Below are 25,526 nucleotides of genomic sequence, written 5' to 3'. Positions count from 1 at the left end.
TACTTCCATTTTTTTTGTAGTGTAATTAGGCAGTGGGAAATTAGATAAATTGTGACTCTATCTGTCTGCAAAATACAGCAAAGCAAATTTCAGGAAAGACAAAAATACCTGTAAAGCCATTTTTAATTCACTTTTAAAAGAACATGATCATTAATAACTTGAAACATCCCATGCAGTGAGCATTGTTCTCCTGTACTCTTACAGCATTGTCTTCAAGGACAAACATTAAATGGTCTGGTGCAGCAGAATTTCAAAGACAAAATACACTGTGGCTGCTAAGAAGAGAAAAGTACTCCAGAGAGGATGTTGTTACTGACACTGTTAGCTTAAAAGAATAAGTAAAGCTGTTACCAAGGAGCAGACACTAATGAGGAAGTCTGATATCTAGTTAGTGGAAATCAGCACGTCTGTTGACATCTGTAGATTTACGACAAGCTATGCCACATGGCCCATAGCATATACATTGTGTGATTTTAGCATAATATTCATGAACTTGCACGCTAAACTCCAGAGGTGCTCCTGCCAAGGACAGAAAAAAAGTTTTTCTTCAAACAACCAATTATTGTAATTTGAGGATGCATTCTTCCTTGAATGCAATTCTTTACAGGTGATTAATTGGATAATTATAACTTATTATCTGCCCTTCACTTTTACAAATAATAATGTATGTAGTTCAACCCTACTTTAAAAACCTTGGCAAGATGAACTTCGGTTTCTAAACACTGCACATGTAATTGAACTCAAATTAGAAAGGTTGGGAAAGGCCTTTGTAAGGTACTCTGCAGTTTGTCAGATGTATTTATTCATGTGCTGAGGATTAGAATTCATAAACATTTAGCAGGGTTTTTGAAAACTTCTTCTTTTGTTATTTTTGGCCAGGCCTTGTCAATGCAGGAAATTCATTGCTTTGTATGTTCTATTATCAGCAGAATAACATCTAAAAAAAAAAAAAGAGTAATTGTACAACTAGCTACCACTTTTAGTTTCTATGGGAGGCTGGTCTGATATGTAGAGGTAACATCAAACTTACAAGTGAAAAATGCTTTATTTTCATAATTTGTCGCTGAACACCAAGAAGGAAAACATGTTATCATCCAAAATAGTTATGTTTTGCTCTTCGTTATATGTGGCCTTCTAGCACAGTGACCTGTTTAGCAAAATAAATTTTTACTCTTCTCTTAATAAATGCAAGTGGAGCCACTTGGAAAAGAATACACTATCAAGTTAATCTTCTTTACATAATTTGAGCCTGGCACAGGAAATTCCTGCATACAGTTGTTGATTTTGAAGACCAACCAAAAAAACTAGTAAGAAGGTCTCTTTATCTTGGAAGAGCTCAGAATTTTAATGAGCTATCAGCCCCATCTATGTGTGGTCAATACTTCTGAACTTCTCTGCAGAAGTACTTTTGAACAATAATTTCAGATTTTGAAGGATACACAAATGGGATTATAAGTGTTGGTTTTCTCTCATTGGAGGTACTTATAGTGTTAATAATTTCTAAGACCCAGTTCCCTGAACAGAGGTGCCTAGTGCCTTTTAGATACCATAGGGTATCCAGGACTTCAGCACAGGACTGGTAGATCTAACACAGAACTTAGAAGAGACCCACACCCTTTCTGAGCAGCAACTGGAAATCAGGCAAGACACCCTATAGTATCTGAAATGGCTCAATCTGGTTTGCTTGTGTGAATCCTTCCCTAAGTGATGCGAAAACTGAAAAGGAAATGATGGAAGTACAGGCAAAAATAACATTTATAATGATAAAGTTATTAATTAGAAAGTTTACATATAAAATTACTTTAAAAACTATTTCAAGAGCAGAAAATTTACATGTCACTTGGAGAAAAATTCATTTGACCATTTGCAATGTTAATTAAGAGCACTGTAGGTTATCTCCTTGGAAGGAAAACTTCCTAAAAGGTGAGAAGAGATTAAGCAGCTGGATGCCCTTGAAATCCAAAATGAAAACATGGAAATCCTTCTGGAAAGTAAAAAGGCAGAACGAGCATCAGTTGCTTTAAAATATCCCTGAATTTTCTCAACATGATTTGAAAACTTGTCTATTAAAAGAGCATTTGTCAAAACAAAGGAAATGATGGATTCAGATAATAAGAAAACAGACTTTTCTTTTAAAACTAAGGATTTCTGAGATGTGGATAGACTCTCATGCTTAAAGTTAAATTATTTAATTTATTGTGATACCCTTTAAATGATTTTACAGTTTTTCACAAGTTGGCTGTATAGTTTATAAAACTTACTTTTAAGCATAAATAGATACATATATTACTTCAATTAAGAAAACCATTAAATGTTAAGATTTTTATGTTATTCCAAGAAGTGTATGAAAATTGCATTGAACATTGAGATTTTTTCCTCAAAACCTTTGTCATGGAGAAAGGGAATTCCACACTGTTTGGTTCATCCTAGCTTCAGTACTATAAAGACCTCTGCTATCCCTTTTGGTGCCAGGTGGTGGTGAGTAAGGCTGCTCTATACATGCTTGGATAGCTTCTGGTTTCTTTCCTCCACATTTCTTTTGAAGAGGCACTATGTGGATTTTTCAAAAACCCTCAGGGATAAACTTTCCCTGAATTCAGTATCCTAAATCCTGCAGCTTGTTTCCAATATAACTGCATTCATTTGGGGGTTCTTTTGCAGCCAGAGGGAATAAGGAAGAATTCCTTCAAGCACAAAACGTTTTGAGTCAAAAACTAAGGATTTAATTCTTCCTTCATTCCATTCCTTTTCAAACAGCTAGGTGGGATATTTCCATGGGACATAGAAGTCCATCTAATATGGTGGTCCCTCTGGCCTGTCTACAGGTTTGGGCAGTGTCTCTTAGCTCCACGTGGTACAGTGGTTTGCTGTAATGTATAATTAGTGATAATTAATTACAGATGGGGTCATGCTCTTCTTTGCACAGAGGAAACAGAGAAGTGGAGTCCACAGCGGGCTCTGCCCAGTGGGACCCTGCAGCAAAGGCACACAGAGGATGCATGTCTGCTCTCATTGACTGTGGCGGCCAAGGCTGAATTTGGCCCTAAGTGTAAAAACATTTTTAAGTGACTAAATTTAACATCTTCTAGTAAATATTCTTCTGGCTTGAATTTCAGTCTGAAGCACAATTTGACAAAACATTGTCATTGGTTGGCTCCCAAGCATGCTTGAAAACTTATACTGGACAATTTTCTTGCCGAATGTGAAGTATGTGCTTCTTTCTTGCAAGCTGTTGAGCTGGCATTTAGGAGGGGATAGTAATTTAAGTGGAAAGCTTGTACTCTGCAGCTTTCCTGCTGATGATGAAAAGTTGGCATTTTCTCCTTTGTGGAATTCAGTGTGAATCTGGGGCTGCTTGCCAGGCAGGCAGTGAGCTCTGCCAAGAGGGCCTGGACTGCATTAAAAAGGGGTTATTTGCCAGAACAGGTAAGCATTTCTCTCACCAAAATAGAAATATTCATGGCAGTGAATATGGCCTGAGATCAATTTTAAATTGCATGGTAAACTTGGTCACAATCTCACATCCTTACTATTAATCTGAGTCTAATACTAGAAAATAATTAACATGGAGTCTAAGCCGCCTGTCATCTACTGCTTGCATAAACCTGGAGTCCAGAAATTGGCCCAGAAATAGAGCATTAGGTGAAGTAAGAAACTAGAGCAATGTATGTGCCAGAGGTCAGCATGGTGACATCAAAGTCCCCTGTGTGGGCAGTGCTAGTCAGAAAGTGGTTTGACCGAGGAAACAGAATACTCTGATTCCAAAATTACAGTTTTCCAAGGGACCTCTTCTTTTTCAGGAACTGGTAGATGCTAATGACCCTTTGTGCCTTTGAACCTGTTTCCTATTGAAAACTGACCGTTTATGTACCACATTGTAACAGGGAATCACAAAAATGCCTTCCTAGAGTGTTTATATACAAACAGAAAGTGCAGGAACTTTGAGAAGAGACCTGGGAGACCTGGGAGATCTTTGAACTTAGTCATCTGTAACCACAGGCAACCACAACAGAACAAAGCCCAGTCTAGGTGAAGATGTGCTTCTTGCACAGTTTATCCAGGAAAGGGAGGTTGTAGAACTTCGTCCTGCAGCCTAGACATCCCTGAGGAGCCTTCTCCCCTTCCTCTGCTTCTCTCAGGACTCTCCATGCTCCTTGCCTTATCCTTGCATTTGCTACACTTTCCAGTTATCTCTAACTACATGCTGCAACAATGTTCACTGAAGTTAATCTTGGTGCTTTAAAACATGACACTGCTAATGACAATTCAGATATTTCTAGATTTTCTAGATTTTCCAGCCCAGCACAGTCTCCTGTAGTTTCAGATTCTCTCCACATTTCCAAGGATCATTTCAGATCACCTCCTGGGCACATGAAATTTCCATCGTTAATTCCCTCTTCAAACATTTGTTGATATGCCTCTGGGCAGACTTTGGCAACCCAAGTGATTTTTGCCCATTTACATTGTTTTTCCTACTTTAAAAATGATTAATAGACACAGTTTCTACTTTCATCTGCTACTTTGAGCACAAAAGCCCAATTCACCGATGTAAAAGCTTTGAAAATGTGACCCTTTGTGTCTGGTCCAAAGTGTCTCTCCAGTGGTTTAGTTATTTCTGCACTGTCTTGAGCTGTTCTTCTCCGAAAGAAGTGTATTTCCAGTGCTCTTTTCAACTTCCTTACTGTTAGCTTCCAGATTTAATAGACTTCATGATCCGAGTGCCAATAAGTGTAGGAGGGAAAGTGATGGTGCCATATATGCCAGGTGTAGAGTAATTTCTTTTGTTCACTGTTGGGTCTAATTTATGATATTTTCCAGGGACATCCCTATGTCTATACATTCATATCCAACCAGTGAATAGCTGCCAACAGAAATCATTCTTTTGAATGTAAACAGTCTAATTTAAAAGTATATAGAAATAGCTGCTGTAACCCACTGGCTTTATTTCTCCAGTCTTTGTGTAACAATGCTGTGTTTGGGCTGAACACAGTAAATGATGTAATGAACTCACTTCTGGAGTCTGATAAGATTGCACTGATATGGAAGAGGATCCAGGTTCTGCCTGGCTATCCCTAAGAGTGAGGAGGCAGAATAGCTGAAAGTTCTGTGGAAAAAAATTGTTAAGGAAATGATCAAATATGACTATTGTATTCACATCACCTGGGATAATTGTCAGATGTTTGACACTTTTTCTTCTTTTCTTTAATGATGCATCAGCTTATCCTGATTTCTAAAAACACCTCTACCATTTCTAAATATTCATCTTATATGTCTAGCTATTCAAATGCAGCCTACTTGTTAAAATTTTTATTTCCGTACTGATAAATAAAGAGTTGTCATTGATATATTAGGAAAAATCAAGACATTTCTTTGGCTTCTGCAAAAATCCAGCTCTGGAAAAGGTAACAAAATATTCACCTTTTAATAGGAAATCTCCTCTAGTTATCTCTACATCAGTTGCTCCCAGCTTCATAATCAGTACAAGAGATCTGCAGAAAGAATCTCAAGGTGCTTAAAGCACAGAGAAGGACACAGCTTACACATCTTGAAGTCTGACAATGCCATACCTTGTACTTTTATTCCTCCTGTTAGAGCCTGGAGCTATTTTGTTCTACTTCAGGGGAATGAATTGGTTATCAAAGCCTTAGGAATTAGGAAATTGCCAAAACAGAACCTTGAGCTACTGTTTGCTTCCCCTTCTTTGTTCCTGTACCCAGTACAACCAAGCAGAACTTCAGGATTTTGTCCTCTTCCTGGCCAAACAACAGACTACTTTAAACTAAAATAGCAAGTGATAAAAAGAAGTGCTGATTAACTACATAATCCAAGGGATGGATTATTAAGATTTTTATATGGATTATTGTTCTAAAATCTGTGAAGCCTGATCTGTTGGTGCGCATTTTTACAAATATGCAGTTTTCTCCCATGTACCTGCAAGAGTTACCAAATAGAGTAACCTACAAAGAACATGAAAAAAATGTTTTTCAAGAATTGAAAATGTATCTGTAAATATGATTTTAATTATAATCGCTGTCTTTGTTCTGATCCATGATACATCTTAGATAGCAACAATCTTCCTTTGCACTTTGGCCTCCTTGGTGACCAAGTAGAGTTGGGACCCAGTCAGGTTCTACCAGCACTTCTCTGCACACTTGCTCACTATGCAGAATAGAATGATTTATGCTATTTGAAAACAAAACATAGTGCTATTGTTTCTAGCTACAAGCAAACCTTCCAGCTGCAATCCCATATGGGATTCTAGGGAAATAATGACATGAACAGCCCTATTCATTTTAGTTACTGAGACTCCAAAAGACTGGTGGTATTTGCAATGTCTTTATCACAGGCGTTCGCTGCTGATCATAATGGTAGGATCCCAGTAGTTCTGGGATTTGTAGCTGAACTTGCTTAAAATAGCATCGCTCAGGGAGTATCTACACTGCAATTACCTCCCACTTTGTGTACTTGGATCAAAGCTGATTTTATCTAGTTGGTGGGTAGCAATGCAGTGGTAGCAACACAGAGGACAATGTATGATGGCTACTGAACTAATAACTTCACAAGGGAAGCTCCTTGGGTGGGCTTCACTTGACCTAGTTTAAAGTAGACCCAGGCATGCTTACAAAAGTAGTTTTGTCTGCAGTACAGATGTCTCTTGTCAACCATGGTTGAACTTCCTTAGCTTTAGAGAAGAGAGATTGGTATTGATATTGCTCTTCCTTGCCCACCTTGATGCAGTTGCTACTCCTGGATCTGCAGGAAGCAGCTGTAGCAGCTTATGCTGGGAAGTATCAAAAATGACTGGACTGTAAGCATAGTTCAAAGAGAATATAGTTATTACAGCACAAGAAGAGGCGTTTAGCCCAAAAGGTATTTTACTGTTTTTCTAGGAGAAAATATATGGAAGGTGGACAAAAATCCACATGTGGATGAATTTCAAAATACAGTTTGCTTGGTATATCTATCCATTGCAAGGCAAAAATAACTACGGTAACTGAACACTTCCTTCTGTTAATATACCATGATGCAGCCCTGTTCAAGGAATATATAACTAAAACTGGCTAGTTAAAATGCAGTTGTCGCTATAAAAAACATACTTAGAGAACTCTTACTCTTGATCTGCATAATCATTTTTATCTACTACTTTATTTGAAATTAATGCAAAGCTAGTAAAAGCAGCTGTGTTTTATGATTTTCACCTATAAATCTTAAAATGTGTAAGATGGTTAGATGTAATAACACCAGAAAAATAAAGATAACAGAGTGCACACTTCTGTTCCAGTGTGGCTTCAGCAAAGTTTTGTTTGGAGTGCCCAGCTGCATATACAGACACAGTGGAATTTGGTTTGTGAGGAATCTACAAAAATTACACAAATAACTATCATTTTTTTAATGAATAATACGCAGACATGCACCTGCTTCAGAGACTCCATAGATTAGTCTTGCAGCCAATAGAAAAGCCCCTTGGAATTCAATTACATGGCTGGAAAACAGAAAACAAAATCATGGCTATACTTCTAGAACTGATACCAGCATGATGTTAACCAGTTATTGGGCTGAGATTTTTCTGAGGATTAGATTAGTTTCAGTTTGTTTTACTTCCCTGTGGCTTATTGAAAATTTATATTATTCTGTTCTATTCTTGCAGCTGGAGCCTCTCCCGGAAGATATTGTGCACCAAATCCCCAACATGAATGCAATAGCTTCTTTAAAAAAGACCACTGAAATTCAAAGTATGTTTCTCAGTTTGGGCTGGTGGGTTCAGGGTATTTTTTTTTATTAATGTCACAGACATTAAACTATTGTTTCAGAGAAAAAAAATGGGCAAATGTTTTATGTATAAACCAACATGCTGTGTTTAGTGCATGTGTATATATATATATGGTTTTGGGTTTGTTTCTTTGACACCTCTTAGTTTCTCCCATGTATTAGCTTTGAAAAAAAAAAAAAATCCACTGAAATTCCTTAGGTCTTTCTGATTCGTGAATATTTCCAAATCTTTCCATTCCTGAGCAGCTTGGATGAAATAGATGTTTGCCAGTGAGGGACAGGAATAGACAGGCAAATTAGAGATCTAACAAATAGTTTATTGAGATTCTGTTTGTTCAGCCTTTTATAAGTTACTCACTTCAAGATGGATAGCAGCTTAAGACAAAGTTAGAAAGCTCAAAATGGGCACTTATTCATGGAACAGTGCTAACAAATACATGATTTCTTTTTGTTTGTTTCTGGTGCAGGATGTACTTGATTGTTTCACTTGTGTGCCCTGACCCCAGCCTTTTACTACCCAGATGCCTTAGGGCATTTACTCTGGTCTCACTGAAAATTTTTCTCTCTGCCATCAGTTGCCTTAATCCAACTGAGCAAAATTCCCTTAAATTCTCTAATCTTTTGCGCTTTGCCATTTTACTGAGGCAGTGAGAGCTTTCTGACTTCTGCTTTTTGCTCGCTCCTTAACAATAACAAATGAATAACAAATGTTTTGCTTCGTGTTAGATGAATCACAAATAACTGGGATTCATCTGTATAAAATAAATGCAGTTTTTAAAAGGGATACTATGCATTATCCACTGAACATGCGGTAATTATCAGTCAGATTTTAATTGGAAAGTGATAATTAAAATTCATTGTAGGTATACAATTCACCCTTCATATCCAGAAATGTAAATGCTATAAGTAAAATAACTGTATATTATAAATTCCAGTAAGCCATTTTTCCTGTATAGCATGTCCTAGTGTAGCTCATGAGTTAGTATCTTCCTTAAAATATCCTATAAATAATCTGGAAGGAATCAACAAGTTAACGAAATTCATGTACTAAGGGCAGAAAGCTGCAGACAGGCCACAAACATGGAGAAAGAATATACAATTCTGTTTGAAATAATACACATATTCAATGAAAACAAACAAACAAACAAACCAAAAACACCCCCCCCCCCAAAAAAAAACAAAAAACAAACACAAAAAGGTGAATTGAGGAAAAAAAAAATACTGGCTCCAGAAAGGCTTAGTGTCTTATGAGAAGTACACTCCAATGATGGCAGTTCACAAAGAAGGAGCAGATTTAGGAACAAATTTAGTGTCTGAAAACAGTTCTGAGCTCTGCAGAGTGGCTTAACTTTGCATGTTCAGAACAAGCTTAAGTTTGAATTGAACTGATACAGACATGGCAGTGGGCTGTTCTGAAACCTTAAGTCGAGCTGCTCAGGGTTTGGTGCTATTTATACACAATACTGTGTCTTTTCTTACAACTATTACCTAAAAAGTTGCGTGTACCTCGTTTTGTCTGGTGAGAGACCAAGTATTAGACAGGAATATGCTTGGATGACAGAAAGGACCACTGAGGGAGTTCAGTGCAGCTTTATGGAAAATGTATATTTAGATGGAATTAAGAGAAGCAAGTACATGTTGAATATTTCAGGGTGAAAAGCATTAAGCTGTGATGTAGCACCTCAAGAGATACTGAGAAAACCTGATCTGTTTGAATGATTGCTTGCATGTATAGAGTCTATATTTCTGTGATCCAAATTTGATAATTAATATTAGGAATATTTTCGATAAAAAAGTCCCTCCTCCATGTTTGCTGCAAAAAAATTGAAGATACAATACTTAGTTAGACAATGAGAGGAAACAACTTTTTTCTAACTAGAATGGAATTTGTATAAATGCTTTGTTTGTGACAGTGATCCAAAGCTCCTTTGGAAATGTAATACATTTGGAAGTAGTAATTCCCACACCCATGTAATATGCTATTTCTAAACAATCCTGTTCACTAGCTTGAATACCACCCCCAAACTCTTTCTTTTTCAAGCAAGCTATGGTACAGCATGTCCAAATCTATCTGTGAAAGGCAATTACAAATGTCTGTAACACTGACAGAAACATTAAGTTTTATTATTTCCTGGTAATAATCAGTGCTCCCACAAATCTTTGAGGGAGACTTAAGCACATTTTCATGCTGAAAGCCAAAGCATACCTAGAAGACTGATTTGGTTTCATTGTTTGTTCTTGCAAGCTGTGATTGCTCTTCAAGTTTTGTATGAATGAAACCAGCAGTATGCTTCATTCTTTCCCCTGAGCTCCACCAGGTTCTTCTCAATGAATGTAACAGAGCCGGTAGAATTTCACATGCCAGTATAGCACAGTAAAAATGACATTTTCAGACATGTGGGCAGTTTGAGGCATATACTTTTTGAGCTCATTTAATTATCAATCCACAGCATACCTACGGTTTCTGACAAAGCTCCTTTGCAGCTGCATGCTGTGATTGCTTCTCTATTCCACAAGACTTTGCCTGCAAATCTTTTGTTTGAGGACACATGCAAGCCCTATATGTTTTGTGCACAACATACAAATGCTGTTCTTTATAAAAAGAAGCTTGCAAAGCTGTTCTGTTTACCACAGGTATTTATAAGCTACAGCTTTCTGATTTTAAAGAAATATCTAGCATTACTTTTTCACAAGCATCAGAAAGTCCTCTTTGCATGAGGTACCTGCTACTACCTGGACACAGTTCCTAATTGGGATGGCTTTAAAATTTCTTCCCACAAAGCACAAGCATGCTGCCATGTATACCCCTTCTCCAAGACCCTCCACTGAAGCATGGGAGCTGCCACCTGCTTCCTGGCCTGACTCTGCTCTCCCCCTTTATTACTGAAGTCCTTCTTACAATACAATTCTCAATGCAGGGAAACAAGGAAAATCAGTGAGCACTTGGGAGCAGAGGGCAGTTAAATGGGCACAGGGAGCCCGCTAATATGCTTGAATTGACCTTGAGTTTTAGTGTTAGAAGAAAGTCAGGATTCAGGGGGCAGCTGTCATGCAAGCCTGTGTGTGAATGAACAAATGCAATGTAGCAATCCTCGCTGATGTTGTTTTATTGTTGCTGCAGGAGAGCAACACAGTGGTAGCTGGTTACTAATATTTTATTTTATGAATAAGAGCCCTTGAAAACTCCAGCAGTGAACATGGGTTCATTTCTTTTATAGGCAAGAGGGGGTATTATTCCCATGCCAACAGATTTGATTTTCTTGCACATCTGTTTCTGCAACAAAGACCCCACCCACTCTGCGAACATTTAGCTCATAAATTATAGGGTTTGAATTGGGTGTATATTGCAAAGACTGACTTTTGCACATATGATCTGTGAGAACACTGTGGAATGCTCATATAACTTTTTTGTTTGTTTTTAGTGTATTTTTTAATGAATAGAAAATATGGTCTCTGAGCACAGTAATAATAGAGAATATTTTTGCCTTGTTTTTATAAAATTTGCCAGACTCCAATCGCTGAGCCTACTGTTATGTACATAACTTTTTAGCTGTGGCTTTCATGCTTTTGGAGTAAAGCCAACCTCCTAACACTTAATCTTGACTTTGTAGGATACTTAATACACTTTACGTTTTATCCCCAGAAGGTCCCTGTTATTTAAAGATTCTGCTAACTACTCAAACGTGCACACTATTAGAGTTCAAAGAAACACACTGGCCATGCTTGCTGGCTGTTCTTGCAGATTGAGCTGGGCTTTCATCTCGCAATGATGTTTTTGAATAAAGACATTTGCAGGCTTTATTGACAGCTGCTTTCTCACTGGAAGGAAAAGTTCATCTTTCGAAAAGCCTGAAACTGTGTTGAGAGCTATGTTACCAAAGAGGGAGTTTTCAGCAGCCTTTGTGCAGCACAGGCAGTACCAGCACTGGCCTGGCCTCCCAGCTGTCAAAGCCTCCAGCTACCCTCTGGATAAGCACCTCGACTCAGCCCATTGCTCAGCTGCCAAAATCCTCCTCTTAGCCCTCGGAAAAGTCCTCTACTTGATCCTCTCTCTTTTACAGCTGTTGAAACCCTCCATCTAATTCCCAGATAAGTACCCTGACCCAACCTCTGCAACAGCTGCTGGAAGCTTCATGTTAAACACTGAATAAGCTCTCGTCCAGAGCTCCCAGCCTTCCCAAAGCTCCCAATTTCCAGGTGTCATCCACCCAGCAATTAGTGAGTGCTCAAGGGATTACTGGACTGTAACAAAAATATATGCAAATTCTTACTTGTTCACCTGGTTACCACTAATCACTCTCTGTTTCTTAATAGCACTGCAGTAGCAGACCATTTTATATACTGATGATGGATATACCTGCCATTATTGTGTTGCTTGAGAAGTTTCTTACTGTCTCTTCTGTTGCAGGCAGAAAGCAGAGAATACTCATGCTTTCAGTCCACTACGGCGTTTTTACACCGCAAACCAGAAAGCTCTATTCCTTATGATATCTGGCAGCTTTCCAGCAACAGCGAGTTCATATATGAAAGTTTTAAATAAATTATTGTTCTAGTATACGCCCTGAGGTTGAACGAGAAAGAACATCCAGGACTAACAAACCTGATTGTTCTGGCAACATCACTTCAGTCCAAGTTGGCATTTCTGTCCTTTTTCCTTTTCAAGACAGTGCTGTATGAGCACTTTGTACAACAAAGTTCATTTTTCTAGTCCTATTTGCTGTATATGCATCAACTGTCTGCCATATTAGAGCTTCTAGGTATTAACCCTGCCCTGAACTCCCTTCACCTTGTGTAGATAAAGCCAACAGCCTGTCTGACAGTATGAGTTCATTAGTCTGTGTGTTACTCCTCCAGTTTATTACCTTCTGGGGAAGGGTGTGACACAGCCCTTGGAATGAAAGCACTTTCCAACTTGGCATTCTTAGATTCAGAAATATACCTCTTCACTGCAGTCTGAAATTTCAACTGTACTGCTTACACCGCAGTGATTTTAAATTATAATCACCCAGTGTTGAACTAAGTGATTACTATGCTTGTACCACCATGCTAGCTAAAATTCCCATAAATTATTATGTGTGTTTTCCTTAGGCAAGTACTGGAAGTCAGTGGAGCCATACTCTGTGCCAGTGGATTGTGCTCTGGCTGAGTCTCAGAAACAGGAGAGGGAGGAGACAGAAACGGTATCTGCTATGGCCTCTCTTTCAGTGGATGTGGAGCAGTGCATCCCTCAGGAAGGCAGCAGGTAAGCATATGCAATTATTGTGGAGAACAAGGCTTTTGCTCCAGTCAAGTAAGATGAAGACAGCTAGACTAAGGATTGTTTCAGAATTATCTGCTAGTTGAGGAATTTTTCGTCCCTGGAGTTGAGTTTTTTCACTTGGCCTCTGGAAGCAGTGCTAGCAGGTATTTTTATGGTGTAATTCTTTACTAAGGTTCATGATTAGTACAAGAACCTTTCTTTTTCCCCATGGCTAATACTCTCTATTATATAAAAAGTGAAATATCCATATGAGGAAAATAGATATGATCAAGTGCAATCAACCATATTCTTCTCATTGAAAACTATTCAAACCTGGTTTAGTTTTAATTGTCTAGGAAGGCATTTAACATACGGTCAGATAAACTTAATAAGGATGGACTTAAATCATTATTAAATGATAATAGGCAGGCATTAAAAGTTGCTTCCCTGGAAGCAGTGGAACAGTGCCAGTATAAAACTTGAAGCAATCCTGACCAGGATTAGGGCCAACATTTTCTGTGTACCAAGATAAAGGTACACCAGCAAAGAATGAGAACACCATTTTTTCCAGCTTATCATCTGCTTTTTACATATAACGAAGATTGCTTTCAATTTCACAAATTGAGAAAATGATACAGTAACTGCTGTTGTGTTTTTTGCCAATCAGAGATGAAAAAACATAGCCAGTGATTACTCCGTCACCGACAAAATAGTATTTTTTCAAAAAGTTGTTAGGAATCAGAATAGTCAGTACAGAAGTTCTTGGAGTTTCCTATTTATTCATTTTAAGGACAAACTTTCCTGGCCTTCATCAGTAGACAAAGACCCAAAATGCAGTGGAACCAGTCAGTTTCCATCACACAGAGAAAATGGGGGAGGGAAAAGGAAAGGAAAGGAGAAAACAGCCTTATAAGGAGACTCATGAGCTCCCTGTAGGCAGTGGAGCAGGGCTGTGCAACAACAAGAGAGAAAGGAGGGAGCGGTGGTGGGAGTGGAACCAGACAGATCCATGGCTCCTAAGTCATGACAGCTACTTGTTTGATTTGGTTCTTGCCTCTTGCGTTGACTCTTTTAATCAGAACTGAAATGATAGGCATCTGGGGGAATAGCGTGGTGCTAAAAGCTGTGGATGCGTTTGGGAGTGAACGCCTCTCACAACAGTGGGAGTGCTCATCTGTCCATGAGTTGACAGACATGGCTCACAGGGACATGCAGGGAGCAGAGCTAGCTAGTAAAGTTCACAGTATTTACATAATTACCTTTCTGATTGTATATTATATTTTAATATGTTGTGGCTATTGTTGTGCTAGTATTAGTGCAAACAAATCCATAAAAGCTTAGAGAAGAATTTAGTGATGAACAAGAGACATATTTTAGATTTGTGGGAGTGCTAATCAGTGCTTGGCTAAGGAATAATGTAAGGTTTGTCATATAAATTTGTGACAGATACAAGACACTTCTGCAAGCCAGGGACAGAAAGGTACCTGCTTGTGTGTGCGTAGATCTGAAATATACAGAATTTTAGGTAAAGTGATGTAACTAATGCAGTCAAACAAAAAAGCTTTAAATTGTCTGAAAAAGGGTGTGGTTAGTTTTGTGTATTTTTATATTGCTCGGAATAAGCAGGAATTGTGTTATGCGCCTCCACTCACTTAAGACTACAGCCATTGAAAGCTACTGCTGATCCTACATGACTAGAAAAAAACAACCCTTTGACTGATGCTGCACTTAATTGTTGTCTTTATTACCTACCTACTGATAACCTGTGACAGTTCATACCCATTCTGAAAACAGAATTTCAGAGTGGAGCTGAGAGAAATGGAAAAAAAACGGATGTGCTGAAATGTACACAAGTGGAATTCATGTGGCTGCCAGATTCATTACACTTCATCAGTTCTGGACTCTTATAGGGACGAATCCGTCGTGATGAATTGTTCTGTGGAAAAATGGCTTCGTTTGAAATATCTTCTGTGGTGCTGCAGAGACTTTTCAGCAGCACAAAAAAAACCCTATGCACGCATGTGTTCCTAAGTCTGTTTCCACGTTCATAACCCACAAAGAAGTCACCCAAAGCCAGATTGCCACCAGAGAGTGACAGGACAACGTAAGTGCTGTCCCACTGGCCAGAATTGATAGTTAGGTTTTCTGAGACATTGGGATATCATCCTCTTTGTCTTCTTCCCGATGAATGTAAAGAGGAGTATGGAATCAAAAATGTTCACCCTTAAGGTCAGACTTTGAGGGTCCTCTGAGCTGTGGGGAGACCTGAGAGGACCCGGCTGCACTTGGAGCATGAATGGAAGTCCAGTACAGGATCATAAATCCAGATTCAACATTGCATGCTCTGGTTTCATGCCAGGACAATTTCATCAGTTTCATGAAAACATGCCGTTCATTTCACAGACACATACCAACACTAGCTGCAGTAACATAAGCGACAAGTCCAACTTTGCTTTTTTACATTTGTTATGTTTGTAATTAAGGACCAAATATGTGATGCTCTTTCTCCAGCCCCTGTCTATGGCAAACAACAGGGCTGCAGGGACGTTAGGAGATGTCTGGCCACTAGAGTCCCCTTGATAAGGCTGTTATATAATAGAGGTACCCTTTCTCCCCGCATTTTAGGTAGGGGCTGCCTTCCAAGGACCTGTTGCAAGCCTTTGCATTGAGTATTTGTTTGGAAAAGCTGGTTGTGACAGGTAGGGTGAGATCAGAGTAGAAAGTGTTGTGGCTGACAGGACAGCCTGAAGGGTTCGTTCGTTATGCTAGAAACTGATTTACTCTCTCTTAATTCCCACCATAGTCAGCCAGGCTGAAAATTCTGGCCTGCATTTCTAACCTTGTTTCACTGAATTGATGGTAGAGATCCTGTTGACTTCAGCTTTGAATGGTCAGGCCTCCAGATGAAGAGAGCGTCAGCAAGAATCTCTTTGCGGGAAACTCTTGCCAGTTGTGTTGGAGGATATATTGGTGTTTGGAGTGAGATGACTCACTTTAAACTCGGATTTTGGGTAAAGCAACTCTTTTCCTGGCCAACTCGTATCTGACTCATTTACCACTGATGAATAAAGGATAAAATGCTCCTGGCTAAGGCCCATCTTAAGTATTTCTCTTTCTTTCTTCTCTCTTTCTTTTCTTCAAGTGACAGTGCCGATTATTTTTTATTTGATTTTCTCTGGCAGGCTAAATGAAGAAAACTGTGAAAAGTTGCTTTGCTTTTGGTGTTTCATTTTACCAAAGCACAACTCCGCATTTTAAGATCCAATTGAAACTTGATTATAGACTTCAGAAGAGAACAGATATAGAAAAAGAGTTTGTGGATAGGAAAGAAAACATGCATGATGCTAACACAGATTTAAATACAGATGCAATTAAAGGAACAGACATGCCGTATAAAACATTTCTAACTACTGTAACTTTTGTGTGTTGATAACTACTTGTTCCCTATGTAGGACACAGATATAGCTGATTAGAATTTTTCTTTGGCCAGACACCCATTTCAGAAATCTGCTGCAAAAATATTTGGTACAGTGCTGTCCCTGATACATTGGAGCTTCTCTATGTTTCTTCTTAAAATGGAAAAATAAAAGTGTGTAGAGGGAGATCTCTTGCACTTACTATTTTTACAGTGAACAGTAAATCTTGAGAATGAATGTATCAGAATTCAACTTACAGTCCTCATTCAGCTGAGCATAGATTTTTCTCAACTGAAAATGAAAACAGTGTGATTTTTAGATATTACTCTTAGTTACAGAGCTACTACTTGCAGTTTCAGTCACATTATGTCATATGCATAATATAGAGCGACTGGTTGTATCACGGGGTACAGCTAGCCACCATCTAGGGTCACTTGCTGTGTTTGTGTATCAACTCATAAAGCTTCACTTAGCATTTCACTATTTGGGTATAAACCTCAGCTGTGGTAACATGCATCTACCTGGCCATAGCCCACAGGACCTGCAATCACAACCAGACTCAGGAGCTGAAGAACATCTTCCCCAGGTCAGGCTGCAGCCACTCATTTCCTGCCTTCTTCTTCTACCCAATGGTGGGTGGGTCAGTAAGAGAACCAGAGCCAGAGGAGTTTGAGGGCCGGCCTTGCCCTGCTGAGTCAGTAGATCTCAACAGCTGTATCTGACCCATCCTATGCCAAAGTCTCCTGGATACCTACTCAGGCATAAACTTTTCAAAGGTCTTTTTGAACCTGCTTACACCTTTGTCACTCAGGTAGTGAATCCCACAGCCTCATCAGGCATCACATTTCTTTTTCTTTGCTCTGAACTTATTAAACAATGAATTTACTGGGAACCCCCTAGTTCTTGTATTGTGAGAAATAAAAGCAGCTCCTTTCTTACTCATAGTCTCTCCCCAATTTCTGGTTTTAAAGGCTACAGCTGTCTCAAGACTCTTTTTCTCCTGGTATGAAAATAATCTACCTCTGATGGTTCTTACCCCATTCTGTGCCTTTTGTAGTTTTCTTTGAGATGGAGTAAGAACTTCACGCAGGACTCCAGGTGTTAGGCACACTGTGGATTTACACTGTAGCTTAATGTTGGGGATTTTTTCTTTGTTTTTGTTGCTCTCTGGTCTTCTACCAGTAACTTCACGCTCTCCATTGTAGCCATCACTGTGTATAAGCAGTTAAAGGTATCCTGCCCCCTGTTTTGTGTATTATCTATTAGTTTGTGTTCGCTTACCTTCTTTTCCACTCAGAAATTGTGTTATGGGCTTTAGAACTGACTAAGATCGGTAATTTGGCATCATTAACAAACATTATCACCTAAATTTGCTTGTAGTCTGCCAAGTCTTTTTGAGGTGCTCCAGAAACCCCTCCATAGTGAAAATTCACCAGTATTATTACCTGTTTCCTGCTTTTGATTGATTATTAATCTATGAGAGGACCTTCTCTCATAACCTAGGTTCTTCAAAGCATTTGGATAAAATTGTTGGAAGACTTTATTTGTACAGGAACATTACTTGGTCACTTTTCCTTCATTTCCTTCAGAAACTTCTAATACGTTTGTAAGGCTTGATTTCTCTGTAAGTGTCAAGACATAACTCTTACCCGAATTACTATTACCTAAATGTTTGCTAATTCTATCACTGATTACAGCTGCTCTCAATTTCCCCATAGAGGCTTACTGCATCTCTTGTAATTTCAAAACTGGTAATTGCATTTCTTACCTTCTTTACCTCTGGTGTGGATGCTGAAATAAGCAATAGAATATGCTCAATAATTATTTATTTAGCAATATCATAATTGCATTCCCCTAGAACTCAGTAGACAAATATCATCTGCTCCTAGAAATTTGGCAATGTTTAATAGATCTGTTTGTTCTAGTGCTAATTCAGTTTCAGATAATTCATCTGCAAATAATAAAATCTTCCTGACACTTCTCTAGTGAACACAGACATAAATACTTCATTTTGTTTTTGTGGTCTACCTTCTCTGATGCTCCTTTTGTGCTTTGATCGTTTCTTCTGATGTATTTGAAAGACCTTTTTATTATTAGTTTTTATGCCATTAACATGTTGCTTGTCAGACTCTCCTTTCGCTTGCTTCTTTGAGGGTTTCCATTTAATTTGCCAGAGTTTATGCTTTATTTAATTTGCCTTATTTGGACTTTACTTCCTCTTTTGTGAGTATATGTGTAGTTACCTTATTCGGCACTTAAACTATGATGGCTTTTACTTTAGTTCCTTTTTCTTTGATCTATACAGTCCATTTTTTACTAGGATATACGCTTACTCAGGATCTCTTAAATGATGCCTTTAGACACCCTTCAGATCATCTCCATGGTATAGAAACGTACCTCTTTTTTCCCTAGCTCTCTGCTACCAGAGGATCACTTTTCAATTACGATGATCTTCCCTGAGACAGCTGAGTTAAATTAGGAACAGATTATGGCATAAAACAGCCATACCATGCCAGAAAATCTATCTTTTGTTCAGCAGTTTCTGTGACTTGGAAACATACCTTGAATTTTTATTTTTATGTGCGTGATGATGTAGCTATGAAGAATCCTTGTAATTCTAATTTAAAAACTAAGGTAAGAGAAATATTTGGGTTTTTTTGGATGATGTGCAGGGTATATCTATATTCTTAAATATTAACTTTTTTAAAGTGTAGATATGAACTATTTTAAATTATATTCTCATAAATAATATGGTTGCCATTTATTCTCAACTGCCAAGAGCAATACTTAAGATGTCACACATTTTGCCAGATTTTATCCATATGGTAGGATTTTTGCCTCATCTATTTATTTTAAGATTTAAATTGAATCATTTTGTTTAGCGCTAACTACAAAGAGACTACTTCATTCTGCCATAATGTGAATTGCACATATAGAGAGCTATAGGTGAATAATATTTCCATCACACCAAACAGAATGCAAGAGGGCTCTGCTCCTTGGAACTTACAGCTTAAATTAGCCACAGTGAAGCTTTAATGAAAAATCACATTGTAGTTCTACAATTGTTATAGATCCTTTCTGGATCTGCTGACCACACAGAATCAGTCTGGATCAGCCCCAACCTCGAAACTGCATCTCTGAAGGACAAGTCAGAACACACATAAATTTTGGCCTGTCTGACTCTGTGCCATTGTTTGTGGTGTTTTTTGTTGTTGTTATTGTTGTTCGGTTTGGGGGGCCAAGAGAGGGCTGGTTTGTTTTTTATTGTTTTCTTGCTTGTTTGTTGTTGGGTTGGTTTTTTTTTTGAGACCTTTTGCTTTTACCAGAAGGGGTATATATATTAATTCACCACTTTATGTTATGTGATTACAGTGTTTTTCTCTCTGTACTAAGGACCCTAAAACTTTACTGGCTTTCACACAAAACTCTAGCCTAAGTTGTTAACCCATAAAAATGTATGTTTTTAATCATAAGCCATTGGATAGATCCAGTGACTTCTCTGGCACTAACAAAATGAAGTTAAAACAGGCACAGGCGGCTTCAAAAGGAGACTGAAAAAGACTGTGAGAGCAACCACACTGAGCAACAACATCTGGATTTGCCAGGGCACCCTAAATTCTGCTCCATTTCCAAAAAGGGCTCTGTATCTTGCATTTACATATAAAAATTTCTACTAGTGCTTATGCTCTTGCTGATGCAGAATATTGGCATATTGTTGGAATATATTGGATTATATTAGAATATAGCACTCAAGACCAGTCCTGGCATTAAGAAACACCTTCATCAGGGAAGAATTGCCCAGAACTAAAACCCTGAATAAGATCATCTCTCAATTGTACTATGATCTTGACATTGTCATTCCCAGAAGCCAAATACACGTGAACAGACTGTTGCACATGTAGCTTCCATAGCTCATTATGAGTAACTCAAACTCCCACTTTCACTTCCACACTTCCACAGCTCCCATCATTCCTGCTCTGCCAATCTCCAACTGAAATCTATTGACAACTATTTCTTCTCATTCATTCACTTACTCACAGCAGAACATAAAAACTGAACTGTTATCTGCTTCCAAATTATTCTCTTCCCAGACAGCCCCAAAAGGTCCCAGATTTTTAACAGAGGCTTATTACACTTTTGCATTATGCTAGAGGATATGCAGGTCTTCCAAAAGCAGCTGAAGAAAGTGGAAGTGTGTGGTCAGCCCAACAGCAACTTGCAACATCCATATGAGTTCTCCACACGGTGTATGACCCTTCATCACACCTCAGGACCCCAGCAGCAGGCAGGACTCCATCCCATCCTGGCAGCCACTGTGGGGTCTCTGCTGCAAGCCAGAACATTGCAAGTGGGGGCGAGGGGAAGAGAAGACAGTGATGACCTCAGTCATTTTTGAGAGAGGTCTTACTAAGCGTTTTTATACATACCTTGATAAGCTCTCCAGGCTTTTAGTGCCTGTCAAAGGGAAGCGATGTCCAGCTGCAACTGCATGTGGGCAGGGAAGTGGTCCCACCCCAGCACTACCCCGTCTAAACTGGCCCCTGCTGCAGCCTTCCCTGAATCCTGCTTTCCCTTGCCTCTCAGAAACAAGGGAGCTGCAGTAGTTATTGTGCACAGGAAACATTCTCCACCGTGTGGTGAGCAACAAAAGATCTGAGATTTATAGATTAATAATCTTTTAAGGTCAACAACCCTTTGGAAAGTGATTAGTCTGAAAACATCTTTTCTTGTATATTCATTCATCTGACATATTTTTCAACATACTAGCTGTGATCATTCCAAATGACAATGGAATTATCTGTAAAAAATCATTTAAAGACACACTGCTGAATTTTTCATTGGGAAAGAATTTAATAAACTTCAGAGCCATTTAAAATTCTTCCTTGGTGAATAAACTACCAAATCCCATGCAAACCCCCATTAATTACTTTTTTTTTTTCCATGGGATCTCATGAGTTTGTACTTTCTGAAGGATGTTTTATTGAAGCCAGTTATTATACTGGCTTACCAGATTTAACTGGTAAATGTCTCTTTTTTTTATTATTTTGCATTTACTTTTTGCCCTCCTCTCATTTCAAAATTGCTTGAAGTGACTATTTTAAAGGAGATCTTGAGCTCATTTGTTTTGCCAAACTGAGGTGAAAAATAATTCATGTGCAAATTCTTATGTCCTTCAACAGTGAGGTCTCACTGTGATCTCAGAAGATTCCCATTTTATATTACCAGCGTGATCCTCAGGTGCATTAACTTGTTAGATACAAGGAATTATGACACTTTACACCAACTCGGCATATGTCCCCATTATTTTCTTATTGGATGCTTCAAAGGGCTCATCCTGCCTAAGCTGAATATTTCACAGAGACTTTAGGATAAAAGATATAAGTATAATCTGATTTGACATTGTTAATAAAAACCTCTCTATGACAGTGATATGCTGATTGAGTTCAGAATTTGGTCTCAGAAGCTGTAAGCAGGCAGGCAGGCAATGCATTTATGAAACACAGGATTAAAAATCAGAGGACTGAAGAAAAAGCCCAGAAGAAACACTACTAAGTACTTGGCTACTTGTGAACTATTCTGCTTTAATGGTATGGGCCCACTTGAAAAAATAAATGCAAGTATTTTTAGTTGCAAAAGCTTGTAAAATAAAAGTATCACAGCTATTTTTTTCATGAAATTATTTGACTCTGTTGACACAAAGCATGTACATTTCTGGACAAAAAGTTATAAAATATTCTGACATTTTTTAATATAAACAGGAACATTTTCAGTGATTGCTTGGATCTAAAATGTTTTTCCACTTGACATTTGTTTATACTTCCTCGGAAAGAAACTCTATTTATGGATAACTGAATAACACAAATAAACATCAGAGAGAGCTGAAAAATCAGCTTTGATTATGCATGAAAATCTACAATGTCTTTGTGTACTCTTGTGCCGTATTCTGATTGCCTGTTTATTTTTACAGAGCTGCTGGCGAGCCCATGGAAGAAGAGCCAGCCTTGTGAAGTGCCAAGTCCTCCCTGATATTTCCTGTGGGTGACATCATTGTGTATCTCCCCAAAGCACCCTCAGACATGTCTTGTCTGCTGCTTGGGTGGCACACATCAGATGGAACATAAACACTGGGCACAAAACTCTGAATAGCAACTTCACTTGTTCTTTGGATGGACTTGAAAGGGCCCTAAAGATTCCTTAAATGTAACCGCTACAATTCTAGAGTTACAGTAAAACGGGCTTGAGAGAAAGAGCCTAGAGCATGCTTTTTATATGCTGTTTGACCCACTCACCAACATAAATTGTGAAAGAGTATTACAAAATTCTACATGATAGATTATAAATACGAGAATTGCAACAGTCAGCAAAATACTTGGTAAACTCCATTAATCACTTTCTGACACTTTTTACTGGATAATTTTTTTCATACTGTGTTAAACTGTTAATAGAATTTGTTTTATTTGCTCTGTGTAATGAAAAAGAAAAAAAACACACCACAACAACAACAAAAAACAGCTTTATTTTATGTTCCATTTTTTAACCCCCTGTAATAAGTTCTCAGTTCAGTAAGTGAACCGTGTTTAAACTACAAAGAGGAATTTTAGCTAAAGGGAAAGCACTTCTTATTGTACTATAAATCCCGTGAAGTACTGTTCTTGGTGGTGCTTTATTTTCTTTTCCTCTTTCCTCGCCATCTCTCCCCATTTCATGTAATCTTCTCTATCACAAAAACATATTCATGATTCTCTAAAATGCGCAATCTTCTGCCTTTAAAAAGAGTGCTGTACCCTCCATATTTGACAGTAGCTCTCACCAGATGTGCAGCAGAGATCAAGTAGTCTCTGAAAAATGGATGGCTTTTCAAATGTGTTTTTAGTTTGTTCTGAAATGTTTCTGCGTCCTGACTGTAAGCGCAGCAATCTTCAGTAACTGCGTGCAGCTCATTTGGAGCTCAGGTGTTTCTGTGGAGGTTGTGTTCGGGTTGTTCTTTACAGGTCATCATGCGAATACAAACTGATTGTTTTATGTAGTCCTGCACCAAGAAAACTAATGTTGCTTAAGAGGCTGCAAAGGATTTAGGCTTTATTTTAGATCCCCAAAGTGCAGCAAGATCTCCCTGCAACATGACTTTAGCTGTTTAATTCCATGTTTCAGAACGTAACATAGAGTTGTGCCTTTAGCTGATAATGAACGCTTAAACTGTTACACGTGTTGCCTTACTGTCAGAGAAAGAGATAGGGCATGTATGTAAGACTACTTCAAATGAACAAAACTCTGCTACAGCAACTTTGCTTTTGTTTACAACTTTCTCACCTTATGAACCCTGGGAGATACCTTGAAGTGTTCAACTTGCAGTATTTGATAGCTTGCTCAGCTTTTAAAAGCAAGTGATGTTCGTTTTATGTATTTTCCAAACTCAGAAGATATATTAAAGCCATAAGTGAACACTGTCATGCTTTTTATTCTGAAATCTGAAAGGAACCTTAATTAAAACAAGATTTTGGGGAAGGCCGTGATATGAAAGATATGGAACAATATGGTTTCAGTTATAGGCAGACTCAAACCTGTAAATCAAAGATGAAAGATTTCACTCAAATAGAATTATATAATTCTCTTTTGTTATGCAGTCAGACTATATCTTTCATGCATTTCAGTTTGTTTGTGATTAGTATTTTAATTTTAAAGACTTTTATTACTTACACAAAAACTCTCTTCTACAAGTTAGAAATCTGAGGCATGCTTTGAAAAGGTAAATCTAAAAAAGGAATGTCATTTCCTATAATATGAAGTAAACTTTTATTCTGAAAGGCTTACTCTAAAATGGATATATGCCTCTCAGAAAGTGAAATAAAATTCTACCCCCCATTTACAAGCCAAAAATCAGGCTCATTTTAGCAATGCAAAGAGACCCAGCAGGCTAAATTAACTCCTGGTGTAAGCCACCTTGCCTGCTTTGGGGCTGTTCTGAAGGGGTTGTTCACATGACTAAAGCAATCAGGAGTTCATCCTGTATTTTCAGCAGACTTGTGATGGCAATCTTACTTGCTATTTACTGCAGTTTTTTCGTGATCAGCAAAGAAGTTTCCCTGCAAGGAAGCCAAGGACCATAGCTGATGAGTTGGGTAATTTGTAGAGCTTTTCACTATTTGAAATAATGTCTGCAAAATTTTAATCAATTGCATAGTAAGGTAATTTTAAAATTAACCCCACAAATGCCAAAATCTACTGGGGTCCTTTAGCTTGCATGAAATCGGATATGAATTGCAGCCTCAAATGTGAGTGACAAACTTTATTAATTAAGGGCTATATTTTGGGGTGGAAATCAGCTAAAGCTGTCCTTTGTAGCTGGAAATGCTTTTAAAATGCCAGAATAATTTGAATTAAACCACATGATAAGCTCACACGTATGCATTTGTACAGGCATACTCCCAGACATGCTATTGGACAAAGTTAGCATCATTCAGCTAAGCAAATGTGCAAATAAACTGCACACAGATTGTGTCCAGAACTCTGTTCTCACTGAAGTCAATAGAAAAATCCTCTTTGATTTCAATGGGAGATGGATCAGGCCCTGCTTATTTTTTTTTTTCCTTTGAGTCCAGAACATCATTACTTTTTGATTATGTCATTACAAGGCACCGTACAGCCCTCTGGGAAATGATTGAGGCTTATGGTGAATATCAACACTTCCTTCAAAGCAGACCTGGGCTTTCTGAGAGGGCAGTTTCACTTGCTGCTGTTTTCTTCTCACAGTATTTTTTATTACCATCAATAGCTCCCCATGGATTATAGCTAAAATGTCTCCCAGCAATTTTAGACATACTTCCAGGGAAATATTCACACACAGAGTCTTAAAAACACCCGGTTTTAGCTGGATTCAACAATAAATTCCAGGAATTTCAGAAAGATGCACAAATTGCATGTTTCTCCTTTTCTAATGTTCAAATTCAGAGGCTAAGGAGCTGTTTTTGAAGAGATGTCACAGTCTCATGTCTCCCATAGCCCTCAGCTTAGGCTGGGGAATTGACACCTCTGAAAATTAAGTCCCAGATATTTCAAGCTGGCTGCCAAAATATCTACTTCTGAGCTTAGATTACTTCTTA

The 25,526-nt window shown here is 38.3% G+C and overlaps 1 protein-coding gene across 19 annotated transcripts in view; it reads left to right on the top strand.

The window, feature by feature from the left end:
* Positions 1–23,276, top strand: part of HDAC9 (histone deacetylase 9) — a 466,647-nt gene extending 443,371 nt beyond the window's left edge. For 18 of the 19 annotated variants that reach the window (XM_071805072.1, XM_071805059.1, XM_071805061.1 and 15 more), the window contains 3 exons: positions 7,649–7,733; positions 12,859–13,012; positions 22,394–23,276. In XM_071805072.1, coding sequence (XP_071661173.1) covers positions 7,649–7,733; positions 12,859–13,012; positions 22,394–22,433 — 279 coding nt within the window. In that variant the 3' untranslated portion in view covers positions 22,434–23,276. The remainder of the gene's footprint in view (positions 1–7,648; positions 7,734–12,858; positions 13,013–22,393) is intronic. The other variant, XM_071805066.1, reaches the window with a different exon arrangement.
* The last annotated feature ends 2,250 nt before the right edge of the window (positions 23,277–25,526 follow it).

The sequence above is a fragment of the Patagioenas fasciata genome, chromosome 2 (assembly GCF_037038585.1).
Source record: "Patagioenas fasciata isolate bPatFas1 chromosome 2, bPatFas1.hap1, whole genome shotgun sequence".
NCBI lineage: Eukaryota > Metazoa > Chordata > Aves > Columbiformes > Columbidae > Patagioenas > Patagioenas fasciata.
Note: the sequence above shows the minus strand (reverse complement) of the source record. Positions and strands in the feature narration are given on the sequence as shown.